Source organism: Bos indicus x Bos taurus, chromosome 2 (genome assembly GCF_003369695.1).
Source record: "Bos indicus x Bos taurus breed Angus x Brahman F1 hybrid chromosome 2, Bos_hybrid_MaternalHap_v2.0, whole genome shotgun sequence".
Lineage (NCBI taxonomy): Eukaryota > Metazoa > Chordata > Mammalia > Artiodactyla > Bovidae > Bos > Bos indicus x Bos taurus.
This window is the reverse complement of record NC_040077.1, coordinates 126,750,205-126,765,300: the sequence shown is the minus strand read 5'-3', so window position 1 is coordinate 126,765,300 and position 15,096 is coordinate 126,750,205. Positions and strand designations below refer to the sequence as shown.

The following is a 15,096-nucleotide window of genomic DNA, read 5'->3' as shown; positions in this document are numbered from 1 at the left end:
CTTTGCTTTTGGAAAGGATTCACTGGAATGGGATTTATGAGCACAGACCAGTTACTTGGCAGGATTTCTTTACCTTATCTAAAAGGCCATTTAACTGGTGCCCTTCAATTTGCTGGAAGCTAACAAAAAACCAGGACAAAAGACCAAAGACCTGTGGTACCCACTCCGAGCAGTTAAAGGAATGATTACAAAGTCGAAGCACTAACGGCCGTGCATTCTAGTTGCAGGGGTGTCCCTAAAGCACTCTCTCAGTGACTACTTGGTTTTACTTTGTTGTTATTGCTGTCCAGTCGCTAAATCATGTCTGACTTTGGGACCCCAGGGACGGTAGCACGCCAGGCTTCTCTGTCCTCCACTCTCTCAGGGAGCTTGCTCAAACTCATGTCCATGGAATCATGCCACTCAACCACCTCATCCTCTGTCACCCCTTCTCCTCCTGCCTTCAATCTTTCCCAACATCAGGATCTTTTCCAATGAGTCGGCTCTTCACATCAGGTGGCCAAAGTATTAGAGCTTCAGCAAACAGTCGTTCCAATGAATAGTCAGGGTTGATTTCCTTTGACTGACTGGTTTGATCTTCCTACAGTCCAAGGAACTCTCAAGTCTTCCCCACCACCACAGTTCAAAAGCATCAACTCTTCAGCACGCAGACTTCTTTATGCACCGACTCACACTTACTTTAGATGGTTGACAAGCAATGAAAAGAACTAAGAGGTTGGCAGCTGGAAAGGTGCAAACAGCTCTCCACACCCTCACAGACCAGAGGGCGCCATTGCGCTGATAATAGGTCTGGACACAGGTGGTTTGTTCTCTGGGGACTGAGTGGAATGTTAGCCACAGCCGGATGACTAGCTTTGACCGATGAACTGTGAATGGAAATGCTGATGGTCACTCGTGGGCAGCTTTAAGGACGTAGTGCTTCTCCACTCTCTTCCGCTCCACCACAGCCAATGGGGACACCTCCAGAGACAGGCAGCTCGGCCGGCCTGGGTCCCCAGGTGAGGATAAAAATGATAAAAAGGACACCAAGGAGAGCCTTGAGCCAATACACAGGACGAGTAGCGTGGGCAAGAAGTAAACTTTTATCCCTTTGGGGTCTGTTTGTTCCTACGATACCATCTAGTCTATCCTGATGGAAACATCCTAAGAGGTCAGATCACAGTAAGAAGTATGTGCGTTATCTTTTTGGCAAATTACTGTTCAAAATAGTCAATACGACATTTTGTGACTTAAAGGATCATTTTCAGTGGGGAAGATTCCTCTAGTCCAGTGACACTGGATCAATGAGTCATTGTCAGAACACAAACTGAATGGAGGAGATGGGGCCAGGTTCTAAACAACTTCCTTCTTTAGGAAGTTTCAGGTCTTCACAAGATATACCCATCATTATTATGGGTCTAAGGTGGACGCTGGGTCTCACACTGACTTCTCAGCATCTGCGCCGCCATCCCCTGGCACAGGGATGACTTCTGCTGGTTCTGTGAGTGCGGATGGGCTCTGGCCCCTGTCTAGGGCTTGGAAGACACTTGTATTCGCTCTCACAGAAGGAAATCCACAATGTATGCTTGAGTAAAACAGCAAGCCAAAAACCTCAGAATGTACAGTGTTACTAAGCAGACATGGAACATTTACAAAATGGACCTCACACTGGGTCAACACGCAAGTCTCAGGATAAAAAAACCATGTGGGTCATTTTCTCTGGCCAAAAGCAGTTCAGGTAGAAAACAGCTACAGGGTAACGACAAAAATCTCCCAAGTTTGGAAAGTAGGAAACATACTTTAAATAACACATGGGTTACACACCCTTTCACTTAATCCTAAGTATGCATAATGCAGATCCTCATTTTAGAAATGCAGGAACTGAGACTAAAAAGACACTGTAATTTGCTCAAATGTATGCAGAGAGCAGTGGTGGAGCCTGGCGATAGGAAACCAGGTTATAGAAATCTAGAGCCTGGGGCTTTCACGACGTCCTCCTTACGCGACATCTCACTGGAATCCAGAGGCTTCCCAGGTAGGTCCACAGCCTCCCTGGACGTGGTGCTTCACCTCTGAGAAAGAACAGCTACTGACAGACGGGGGACACTGTCCCAGCTCGCTCTGGTGACGCTGACCTTGGACCTGTCGTAGAGAGTCGCACTTCCCTCTTTCTCTTGCCTCCTCTGGGGTCTCCCACTTGGACTGAAGTGAGAGGTCTAGAGTAGCAGAGAGGGGTGTCTGAGGTTGATACTCCCAGACAGCTTTGAACTAGATCCCTAGGAAGACTTCCTTTCCTTTTAAAGATCGTTTTCCACACTGGCATACGCGGTAAGCAATCAAAGAAAGACAGAAGGAAAAGTTACTTCCAGATGGCTCCCCATCTTGCTGTAATGAAGATTAAATATAGAAAATACTCCAACAGATCATTAGGCAAACATGAGTATTAATATCATTCACATTACAAATGGGACAAAACGGAAATTCAGTCTACAGCTTGACTTCACTCTGAGGCTAGGACCTCAGAGCCAGAAGACAGACCACTAGAGCACCCTGACTCTGAGCAAGTTGGAGGCTCACAGTACCTGAGGTAAGAGGCGAAACTGAAATGTTTCTAGACTTCTCTCTAGAGATGGCTTCCTGCATTAGAACTGACCAAACTCTCTCCCTTTCATGGTGAGGGCCTGCTCAAATGGCTACTTAGCACTGTTATTCTACTTTCTCCATCTACCTACTTGTGTTGTTTCCTGTCAAGCGAGATTTTCAGCAAAACTCTAAGACATCCAGAGCTTATGGGGTACCCCTTGTCCCTCAGCCTCTCTCCCCGTGCTCTCATGACAATGCTATCTGCCCCTTCTATAGGCTAACAAGTATACCTTCTCCTGACTAAATGCCCCAGGACTATGCTTCATGCGATGAGAAGGCTTGAAAATAAACAGAAAAATCTGATGGTGGTCCAGATCCTAGAAAGCCACCCAAAGTGCTCAGAACTCACCAAGCAGCCCTGGGGAGGAGGGAAAGGCAGAGAAGGAGGAAGAGAGTGCTAAGTTGGGCTAGAGGCCTGGATGGTGGGAATTTTCCCTCCATCCTTTGGCTTCATTTCTTCCACTGCAGAAGCCATACTTGCCCAAGGTGAGGGTGTTGGCTGGCTGGGTTTATAGGGCTCATAGTGCCCAGCTTAGGGCTTAGATCTTCCCCAGCCCCATCCCACTGCTTGTTCCCCATACCATTAAGGCTCAGTCCTCAGAATGCCCGTTTGCCCATCAGTAAGTGACCCAAGTTCCAACATGAGTTTAAGATCGACAAGTCTGAGATTCAAGTACCCCGTTACCAATCAGCAGTGTGATTATATCCTCTCAATCAACACAGAAGGGTCATGGCAATCACTTCCTGATAGGAGGCCAAGGGTATCCCTGGGCAGGCCCCACACGGGAACTCAGCTCAGGGACCTTCCACAGATGACCAGTTGTGCCTACAGGCTGGACAGATGGTGTGGGGCCCCTGGGGTCAGTGATGGGCCAATGCCTTCAATGAAGTTGTTCCACTGGTCATAGTCCTCTTTCAGGTCTGAATGGGGAAAAAAAAACACAGAAAGGTTAGGTAAACTTGTAAAGGTAGATCAAAGAGTAGCTACCATGGATTTAGTGGGTCATCCCAGAGACAGGAGCATCTGGGATACTACAGTGACTGGTTATAGTGGTTGCGATGGTGGAAGCCATAATGATAACTACTGTTCTTTCAGCGCTTTTTTACACGTGCTTCTTAAACAACTTGCTTAACCCATAACAACTCAGTAACGACAATAATAACAGAAGGGAGCATTGACTGAAGGGCAATTCATTCCAGGAACTTTGCTAAACATGCATTGTTTCATTTAATTTTCATAATATCACTATGTGTCAAGTACTGCATACATGCTAAGTTGCTTCAGTCATGTCCAACTCTTTGCGACCCCATGGACTGTAGCCTACAGGCTCCTCTGTCCATGGGATTCTCCAGGCAAGAATACTAGAGTGGGCTGCCATGCCCTCCTCCAGGGCATCTTCCCAACCCAGGAAAGGAACTGCGTCTCTTAAGTCTCCTGCATTGTAGGCAGGTCCTTTACCACTAGCGCCACCTGGGGAGCCCTGTGTCTTGACCCAATTTTACAGCTGAGGAAACAGGCTCAGCAAAGCCACCAGATTCATCCTATGTCAATAAAACTGGTTAAGTGGCAGAGACAGAATTCAAACCCGGGTGAGAACAGGTGAGAAAGGGGAAAAACCACTTGCAGCCTCATGGATATTGTTGAGCAAGAGACCCTCCACAAGCCAGCCAGTGAATATGAAGCCATGGCCACCTCAGCGAAGGGCAGAAAGAACAGGACAGGAACATCGTGAAGCAGCATAAAGTAGGTATGACTCCAGAGAGGGCCCTGGGACCATAGGCAGACGGAGCTAATGACACGGTGAGAACAGTCAGGCAGGGCCCAAGGCCCAGGCTGAGGGAGCAGGACACAGCTGAGCAGGCAAATGGTGTTTCTGTTCAAAACAAACAAAAACCTGGGACATGGGCAGCAACCACTCTCCTTCATCTTCAGATCCCCAAGGCCCTGCCAAGGCCCTGGCAGGGAATAGGTCCTCGATGAACAGTGCGCCATATCATCACTTAACAAAATGCAGAGCACACTGCTGTGTGCCACAGTTTGTTCCTGATGCCAGAAATACAGCCACAGACAAATAGAAACCCTCATCCTCACAGAGTTCACATTCTAGGAGGCAGAGACAACAATAAACAAAAGAACCTACATAGGATATGAAAAGGTGAGCAGTGCTGTGGCAAAAAAGCGAGCCAGACAGAGGCAGTGCTGGTGGCCGGGGACCAGGGCTGAGGGGAGGAAGGGATGGTATAATGTTTTTAAAGAGGGTTGTCAACGTAAGCCTCCCTGGGAAGGTGAGATATGAGCGAAAAAGTGAAGGAGGTGAGAGTGAGCCACGAGATTACACAGGAAGAACATTCGAAGCAGCAGGAACAGCAGGGTAAAGGCCTGAAGCGGGACTGTGCCTGGGACGTGGAGGCTTGTGGAGCGAGAGGGAAGCAGGCCCGGGGAAGAGCCGCAGGAGGGACACTGGGCATTGACTTTGCCTCTCAGAGAAATAGGAGCCACTGTAGGATCCTGAGCAGTGGAGTGACAAGATATGGCTTCCTTTCTAAAAGGGGGCTTTCCTGGTGGCTCAGCTGGTAAAGAATCCGCCTATAACACGGGAGACCTGGGTTGGTTCCCTGGGTGGGGAAGATCTCCTGGAGAAGGAAATGGCTACCCACTCCAGTGTTCTGGCCTGGAGAATTCCATGGCCTGTATAGTCCAGGGATTGCAAAGTGTTGGACACGACCAAGCGACTTTCGCTTTCTTTCTAAAAGGATCACTCTGAAGGCTTGATAAAGAAAGGAGTGTGGAGACTTCCCTGGTGGTCTAGTGCTTAAGAATCTTCCTTCCAGGCTTCCTTGGTGGCTCAGCGGTAAAGAATCCGCCTGCCAAGGTAGGAGGCATGGGTTTGATCCCTGATCTAGGAAAATCCCACATGCCGTGGAGCAACTAAGCCTGGGCACCACAACTACTGAGCCTGTGCTCCAAGAGCCCACGTACCGCAACTGCTGAAACCTGAGAGCCCTAGACTCCGGGCTCTGCAACAAGAGAAGCCACCGCAAAGAGAAGCCCATACAGTGCAACTAGAGAGTAGCCTGCATAGCAAAGACCCAGCAGAGTCAAAAATAAATTGTAAACATTTTTTAAAATGTGTAGGACTTCCCTGGTGGTACAGTGAACAAGAATCCACCTGGCAAGGCAGGGGCATGGGTTCGATCCCTGGTCCAGGAAGATTCTACATGCCTCAGAACCACTAAGCCCGTGCGTGCACCGCAGCTACTGAGGCCGTGCTCTAGAGCCTGCAACCACTGGGCTTGCAGGCCACAACTCCCAAAGCCCATGCACCTAGAGACCATGCTCTGCAGCGAGAGAAGCCACCACCACGAGAAGCCCAAGAACTGCATGCACCTAGGGCCCATGCTCTGCAGTGAGAGAAGCCACCGCCATGAGAAGCCCGAGAACTGCAACCAGAGGAGCCCCTGCTCACTGAACTAGAGAAAGCCTGCACACAGCAATGAAGACCAAGGTCAGCCCAGAATAAAATACATGATTTTTTTCAGGTGCAAAATCTCAAAGCACAAAATACAAAATATTATTAGAGGGGGAAAAAAAATTCCCACATTCCAATGCAGAGGACATGGGTTCGATTCCTGGTTAGGAACCAGGATCCCACAAACCATGGGGCAACTAAGCCAGAGCACCATAGCTTGGAGGCCCATGCACTGCAGTGAAGACCCCACATACCACAGCTAAGACCCGATGCAGCCAAATAAATAAATAAGTTTAAAAAAGAAAGAAAGGACTGTGTGGGGACACAGGGGTGGCAATAGGAAGTGGGTAGCCTATCCCTTCTCCACCGGATCTTCCCGACCCAGGAATCAAACTGGGGTCTCCTGCATTGCAGGTGGATTTTTTACCAGCTGAGCTAACAGGGAAGCCCTTAAAAAAGAAAGGACTGTGTGGGGAGGCAGGGGAGGCAATAGGGAGACCAGTTAGGAAACTCTTAAGTGACAGACAAGTTGGACAGGATGGTAGCTGTGGGGGTGGTGACAAATGATGACTTTCTATTTGTATTCTGAAGGTAGGGCCAATAGGATTTTCTGAGGGACTAGATGGGAGGTGTAAGAGAAGAGGCAAGAATGGGACTTTGGCTTGAGTAACTCGAAGGAAGGAGTTACTATTAACTGAGAAAGGAAAGACTGCAGTTGAAAGCTGTTATTATGTGTGATTCCCCTTAGAGGGCCAAGTAGAGATGTTGAATTAATAAATCTGATGCTCATGGGCAAGACTGAACTGGAGACAAACTGGAGAGTTTTCAGCATGGAGATGGCATTTAAAGCCAGAAGACCAGACAGCATTGGGGGATACAGGTAGAGAAGAGGTCCAAGCACTGAGCCTGGAGGCAGCAAGGCAGACGGAGGAGGAGCAGACACTGAGGTGGGAGAAAATTTGCAGTGAGGCGTCCTGGAAGTAAAGACAGGGCTTCACAGAAGAGGGCCTCATCAACTCTCCTAGAAGCTGCTGAGAGTTCCAGTGACATGAAGCACGAGAGGTGGCCGCTGGATTTAGTACTGTGAAGGTTTCACGGAGGAGTGGGATGCAAAAGCCTGAGAGAGAAAGTGAAGAGAAGGATCAGAGAAAGTGAAGACACTCTCGTGAGGAGTTCTGCTATCATGAGGGTCAGGGAAACAGGGTGGTAACTGGGGGCCAAAGTGTGGGGTCAAGACAGAATTTTTAAAAGAGAAATTTCAGCATGAAATGAGCCCGCAGACAGGGAAAAATTGATGATCTAATGTAAAGAGAAAGAAAATTGTTGACAACAGCTCTCTTGAGCAGACCAGAGGGTGAAATCCAGTGCACAAGTGGAGGGGTTGGCCTAGTAAGACGACTGAGTAGGAATCTCTAGGAACCAGATGGAAGGCTGAGTCTCTGCAAGAAGGTAGGGAGATGCGGTATTGGGATTTGAAGATGGACTGATGGCTTCCATTTTCTGAGTGAAGTGGAAGACAGAGTTAATCAGCTGAGAGACCAGATAGGGGAGGAAGGTAACAGAGGTTTCAAGGGAAAGACGAAGGTGTGAAATTGTCTTCTAGGAGCGAGGCAGGGAGGATAAGCAGGTGGAAACAGGAGCTGCATGACACATCAAATCTTGTTAACAGAAGGTAACACAACCCCTGTGTCAGCAGAACGCTGCTCTCAGAGGTAATTTTTAGGATCAAAGGTAATTTTAAGTTTTCTATTTTATTTTTTTAATTTAAGCTTAATCGCTTCACAATTTTGCATTGGTTTCTGCTGTACAACAACGTGAATCGGCTCTAAGTATACACATATTCCCTCCCTCTTGAGACTTCCTCCCACCCACCACCCCTCTGGTTTATCACAGAGCACTGAGCTGAGCTCCCAGGATCAGAGAGATTTTTTAGGAATGGTGAGAGGTTCAGCTGAGCCACTTACAACCTATTTTAGTTTCCCACACGACACGTACTGGATGGCCATCATAACAGCAGTGGCCTTTCAGAGAAAGGCGTTTCTCTCTTTGCAAAGCTAAGTACCCCAAGCTGAAAGGCTTCGCCTTTTTCCACCGTCTTATCTCTTATCAAGTGGATACTGCAAGAGCCTCCTACCTGGGCTTTTTCCCTCTCAACCTGTCCCATCTCGCCTATCCTCCATGATGTAGTCAGACTACAAACACAAGTCTAATGATGACAATCCCCTGCTTATCCAAGAAAGGCATTCACAGTCCATGGAATAAAATTCAAACTTATTTCAGGCATACATGGGTTTCTGGATCTGGCTTCTGCCCACTTCTCTACCTTTATTTTCCAACAATTCCACTATCCTGAATGCCAGATACATGAAACACAGCTTCGCAAAACTGACCAGGCCCACACCAGCCTTTGTGCCTTCTGTCTAGAAGACTCTCGCCTGCTGAGCCTTCCTCATCTCTGACATTAAAGACAAGTATCATTTTGTCTAGATAGGCTCCTCTTCTGGCTGTCCTTTCCCTCCCGTCAGGGTTAGGATCTGTCTTCTGGGTCTCCTGAAGACTGAGAGTATCCTGGGAGCCACTGGCAAAACAGTGCAGCCATGAAGCACCGGGGCTTTCCAATCAGACAGTCTAGCGGGCATTCTGGCTTTGTTGTTGCTTAGTCGCTAAGTCGTGTCCGACTCTTTTGCGACCCCATGGCCCAGCCTCCTCTGTCCATGGGATTTTCCAGGCAAGAATCCTTAAGTGGGTTGCCATTTCTTTCTCCAGGGGAATCTTCCTGGCCCAGGGATCAAACCCACACCCCCTGAATTGGCAAGCAGATTCTTTACCGCTGAGCCACCTGGAAAGTCCCAATTCTTGCTTTCCACTTACTAACCAGATAACCTTGACAAATTACTTAAATTCTCTAAGCTTTATTATCCTCATCTGTAAAACGAAGTTAATAACACAAGCACTCATTGGAAAGGGCCATCTTCAGGATTATACATGCTGAAGTAACTAAAGTAGTTTAGCAGAAGGACTGGCATCAAGCCTGTCCTCAACAATCTTCCTCAGTCTAAGACTCTCCTAATCATCAGATGGTCTCCAGTAATGAGTGTCTTAGTTCAGAGGACATGGCTACTCAATGGAATCCAATCATGCCATGGAGAGGGCCCCTGTCATCTTTAATTTTTTTTTTTTTTAATTTTTATTGGTCTCATCATGAGTCACATGGGATCTGTTTCCAGACCAGAGATTGAAACCATGCCCCCTGCACTGGAAGCACAGCATCTTAAGCTCTGGACCACCAGGGAAATCCCTCCTCTGTCATCTTTAGCTCTTCCCTAATGATACAGTTTTCAGTCTGTCTGCCCTCTGATGGAGAAAGATCATTTCTAGTAGTCATGTATGGATGTGAGAATTGGACTATAAAGAAAGCTGAGTGCCAAAGAATTGATGCTTTTGAATTGTGGTGTTGGAGAAGACTCTTGAGAGTCCCTTGGACTGCAAGGAGATCCAACCAGTCCATCCTAAAGGAGATCAGTCCTGGGTGTTCATTGGAAGGACTGATGTTGAAGCTGAAACTTCAATACTTTGGCCACCTGATGAGAAGAGCTGACTCATTTGAAAAGACCCTGATGCTGAGAAAAATTGAAGGCAGGAGGAGAAGGGGACTACAGACGATGAGATGGTTAGATGGCATCACTGACCCAATGGACATGAGTTTGGGTAAACTCCAGGAGTTGGTGATGGACACAGAGGCCTAGTGTGCTGTAGTCCATGGGGTCGCAAAGAGTCAGACACGACTGAGTGACTGAACTGAACTGAACTGAATGATACGGTGCCTAAGAGGAAACAGGGAAAGTGAGTAGGAGACCATGTAGTCAGGGCCCATTAAAGTCTTGAGACAGATCCATTATTCTCTTGCCAGGTGATAAGAATAATGCTCTAAGGTCTCTGCTGCTGCTGCTGCTGCTGCTGCTGCTAAGTCGCTTCAGTAGTGTCAGACTCTGTGCGACCCATAGATGGCAGCCCACCAGGCTCCCCTGTCCCTGGGATTCTCCAGGCAAGAACACTGGAGTGGGTTGCCATTTCCTTCTCCAATGCATGAAAGTAAAAAGTGAAAGTGAAGTCGCTCAGTCGTGTCCAACTCTTAGCGACCCCATGGACTGCAGCCCACCAGGCTCCTCCGTCCATGGGATTTTCCAGGCAAGAGTACTGGAGTGGGTGCCATTGCCATCTCTACTAACCCTAAAGGCTCTAAACTCATGCTAGTATAATGGCTCACGATGAGCAAGATGAAACAAACAGGCAGAAACACTGAAACACAAATTTAGATTTAAAAAGTCAATACATTCAAAACAGGACAGATTCAGAGACTTCCCTGGTGGTCCAGTGGCTCAGACTCCACACTCCCAAAGCAGGGGGCCTGGGTTCGATCCTTGGTCGGGGAACTAGATACCACATGCTGCAACTAAGAGTTCGCATGCTGCAACTAAGGTTCAGCCAAAGAAAGAAATAACAAAATAAGACAGAGGCATTTTTAAAGGAAACTCAATCCAAATCCAATTTTTTTAGCATTTGGTGGAAAGGTTAATACACTCAGGCCATCCAGCTGGAAGTCTAGCGTCCAGAACACAGAGGCAACAGTCCCACGGTACCAGGCACTGGCCAGACCATACCTGGCATGTTGTATTCAAGTCAGGGCAGCACACATTCAAAGGCACACCAACGAACAGCCCATTCAAAGGGGGAAATTTCACAGGGAACGGGTGGAGGCACCAGGAACATTTCGCTTAATGAACAGAGAGGACACCAGAGGTGACTTCAAATATCTAAAGAGCTGTCATGTGCAAGGGGTCTGAGGCTTCTCAGGGTGATACCCAGGGCAAGTGGGGTGGATTTACAAAGACTCAGGTCTTGGTCTTAGGTTAGAGTTAGGTCAAGCCTTAGTATCCCAGGCCAGCATGGCTCCCTTCTGAAGGACGCTGCCCTCTGCACAGCACCTGCTGAGGGGTCAGCCTGGCACAGTAAGGTAGCCTCCTCCATTCTGACTGGATCAAAAAGAGACATCTGATCGAAAGAGCTCCGGGCCCAGGCTGGGCAGGGGCCTACAGTATGTTTTGGCGGGTAAAGATGGGCTGGTACCACCAAGCTGTCTCTCTTGGGAATCTGGTCTAAGAAATTTCTGAAAATGTGGTGGTGACCAGCAGGAGCTGAAGATGAAAGGGATACCATGAGGGAGAGAACAAGATGCAAGTGGTTCAAGCCGACCAAAGTGATGAGGAAGTAGAAACTACAAATAAGTAGATGTTATCAGCAAGAGGAAAAGCACAGCGGAAAGTACAGAGGAAACTGGAGTAAAGAGAAACAGAAATACCACGGGAGGAAGAGACAGAGAGACTGAGCCCAAGAGACAGAAGTCAGTCCTACAAGCTACCTCCGTTCCTATAAATTTTCCCTTCCCATCTGGCCAGCGGTACTCTCATAAACAAACTCCCCTTTTTCCTCAAGGTAAATTAGTGAATCTCTAGTCCTTGTAACCAAAAAGCAGCTAACTAGAATATCAGTTCTTCAAACTATTAAAAGTCTCTAGGGACGGAGCAGGCTGACCCTTGAAGCAGTGTACTCCCCAGCTGCCCCATAAGCTCCAGTTCTCTGCTTACCAAGATGCTTCTGCAGGAAGGCCAACATGGCCCGCACCACGGTCTCCTGACCTTCATAGGGGTCCAAGCTTCCACGGGTGTGACTGGAGAAGAATTTACTAATCCAGTTACCAGCCACAAAAACAAAGTCGGTTAGACTCCGATGAACAGAACCACTAGAGGAAAAGAAAAATGAATATCTAGTAGGGGTCTAGAAGCCAAGGCACACAAATATTTAAGCACCCACAATGTGCAAGGTGCTTTACATGCATTATCTCACTTAATTCTCACAACAATCTAGTAAGGGAAGTATTTTCCTCTTTGAAACAACCAAAGGAGAGAAATGGTCTGCCCAAGTTCACATAGTTAGTAAGAGACAGAGCTAAGGTTTGAAAGCAGGTGAGCCTGGCTGCAAAGCTGCCTCAACTCTGAGACCACAAGGCCTGGCTGTGCAGGGAGAAGGCAGAGTCAGCTGGAGAGGGGTCAGGGCAAGGAGGTGAGGTCTGGAGGCCCTGCCACTCCCATGTTATTATGAACTATCACCCCTTGGCTCTTACCCCATGACTTCTGAACATTCACAAAACATATCAGCTCTTTCTTTAGCTCAGAACTGCACCACAAAGCAAACCAGAAAAAAAATAATAACTTGCCTTTAAATAATCAGGAAAGTTAGGGCAAGTGCTTATAAAAGAGGGTTTCTGGACTACAATTTGTCATTTGACATCAAATGCACTTAATTTGAAGGTGAAATTCTCACAAGGTTCATTTTGAGCTAAATTACTCAGAACTAATTTACTAGTCAATTCAATGAGGGAAGGAAGATCTAAATGCCAAACTCTGTTTGATATGCTGAAGAAAAGCTGACTTTAAAATGTATTATTTAAGGCACATGGGAAAGTATAAAGAAAAATATAATGGATACTTTGAGTATCCAGCACTCAGTTTAAGAAATAATACGTTGCCAAGAGTTAAATCTACAGTCCCTGCATACCTTTTTCCAACTGCTCTCACCCCCGCTTCCCTCTAGAGGTCACAATTATCCTGAATCTCAATGACTTGGGGAAACTCTCCAGCAGTTTTCTGCTGCCATGAAATCAAAATGAAAGGGGAGAGGCTGGCCCCATGGAAGACAGCATGGGCCAGTGTGGGCAAGGGAAGAAGCCATGGTTTACTGAGCAGGCCTCTAGCAGTCCGGCCCTCGGATCTGACATTTCAACCACCTGAATGAGTACAGAGGTCCATGACACGTAGTTACTTGTTGTTTTGCTGATTCGGGCTCCTTGAAGTACATGTGTTATTTGGCTCAAGTACAGGGCAGGATCAAGTCGGAGATTTATCAGTGAGACTTTAGCCCTTCAACTGTAGCTGTAGGCCACTTCTTAGGTAAAGTTCATTTCTTAAAGTCACTCAAAATCTTCTGTCTGTGAAAAACGGCTCCTAAAATCAAACCATCTGATGGTGCTAATGATGGACGTGAAAAGAATGTGGTTTTTCTAAGGCAGAAAATAGATGGTTTATGGAAGATACCTGAATTTAGGTTTTCACGAAGGTCTCTAAAAATCTGTCTTGTGAATGTCACAGGTCTGCTATCTCCCCACTCTCCAAAAGACTCAATAAAATTCTCAAAGGAGATTAGAGATTCCTGGAGTCCACCCAGACCCACACCTCCTCCTCTGCAATGCACAATCCCACGATTTCCTTTTCCAGAAAGCAAAAGGTAAATCCTGCCATAAAGTCATACCGACTAGTAAAGAAATCACTGCAGGTAGAGCTAAGTGGAGAAGGACAGATATGAAATTTGAAAGGCATGAAGATTCTGAGATACAGGAGGTATTTAGACATTCTATCCATGGGTAGAACTTCCAGATAATTTAGAGGGAGCGACACAGCTGAGAAGAAAATGGAGCAGACCCTGGAGATTAGGCATGACCTTGGGGCTTACTCACAGGACAGTTATGATCCTGGATTGGTGGTGCTGGTCACAAATCTTTTTCATCAAGTTGACAGTCTCCACTGTCTGGAACTTCTCAGCATTGATAAAGAAGATAGGGCCTCGGGCCGTGGGGTAAAAGTCATGCTCCAGAGGAAACATCCAAGCGTCCAAAGCCACAGCACACCTGGAACAAGACCAGACACGTGGGACTGCCATGGAGAAACCCAAGCAAGGACAGTTAGGGTAGTGAGGGGAGAGTGCAGTTCTCCCTTTAGTGAGGCAAAGGCTCAGAAAGCCAGGAAGGGGAACCAGGGCCCACATCCTTCGGTTAGGATCTTTCTTAGAGATAACTTTTCAGTTCAGTTCAGTAGCTCAGTCGTGTCTGATTCTTTGCGACCCCATGGACTGCAGCACGCCAGGCTTCCCTGTCCATCACCAACTCCTGGGGCTTACTCAAACTCATGTCCATTGAGCCAGCGATGCCATCCAACCATCTCATCCTCTGTCGTCCCCTTCTCCTCCGCCTTCAATCTTTCCCAGCATCAGGGTCTTTTCAAATGAGTCAGTTCTTCGAATCAGGTGGCCAAAGTATTGGAGTTTCAGCTTCAGCATCAGTCTTTCGAATGAATATTCAGGACTGATTTCCTTTAGGATGGCTTAGTTAGATCTCCTTGCTGTCCAAGGGATTCTCAAGAGTCTTCTCCAACACCACAGTTCAAAAGCATCAATTCTTCAGCACTCAGCTTTCTTTATAAGCCACCAAAAATCCTTCTAGATTTTTAAATTCTCTGAAAGCAAGGATCTGATCTCCTTCTTCTCTTGGGTCTACTTTCAGGCAGCAGACTTGCGTCACACAGAATGACACTTCATTCATTACTCATTCATTCCACTCATCTGGTACCTACTCTGTGCTTAAGCCTTGTGTTGTGGATCCAGAGATAAATGACACAGTTCTGGGAGCTCTGGGAGCAGTGTAGACAGAACACATAAGGCAGCAAAATATAGCTTAGTGCCCTGATAATACAAGCTGCTAAGTCAGCCCAGAGCATACACGGTAGGGTGGTCAGGGAAAGCCGCCCTAGGGCCGCAACTCGAAGTCATGGCCAGTTTGTCAAGCAGCAATCTCTGTCACCAAGGGCAAAACTAAGGTCCTAAGGTTAGCATCCTACACCCCCCACCCCCGATCTCTTCCATCTCAATAAAGGACGATCATCTTCCCTTCAAATGATGGGCACACAAATGAAAAATCTCAATTCCTCTCTTTCCTTTTCTCATACATCACTAAGTCTGGAAAATTCTAAAACCGATCCTGACTCCATCACTTCTCTCCAGCCCACTTCCTCCATCCTAATGCAAATCCCTCATCTCTCACCTTGACTCTAAAATCACCTCCCTCTAACCAGACTCCTTGTTTCCAGTCTTGTCCTACAGCCGACTCTTCACACGT

The 15,096-nt window shown here is 47.3% G+C and overlaps 1 protein-coding gene across 1 annotated transcript in view; it reads right to left on the bottom strand.

Moving 5' to 3' along the window:
- Positions 1–2,338: 2,338 nt before the first annotated feature.
- PAFAH2 (platelet activating factor acetylhydrolase 2) overlaps positions 2,339–15,096 on the bottom strand; it is a 35,316-nt gene continuing 22,558 nt past the window's right edge. The window contains exons 9-11 of the mRNA XM_027519877.1: positions 13,663–13,833; positions 11,738–11,892; positions 2,339–3,543 (exon numbers count right to left, since the gene is read on the bottom strand). Coding sequence (XP_027375678.1) covers positions 3,449–3,543; positions 11,738–11,892; positions 13,663–13,833 — 421 coding nt within the window. The 3' untranslated portion in view covers positions 2,339–3,448. The remainder of the gene's footprint in view (positions 3,544–11,737; positions 11,893–13,662; positions 13,834–15,096) is intronic.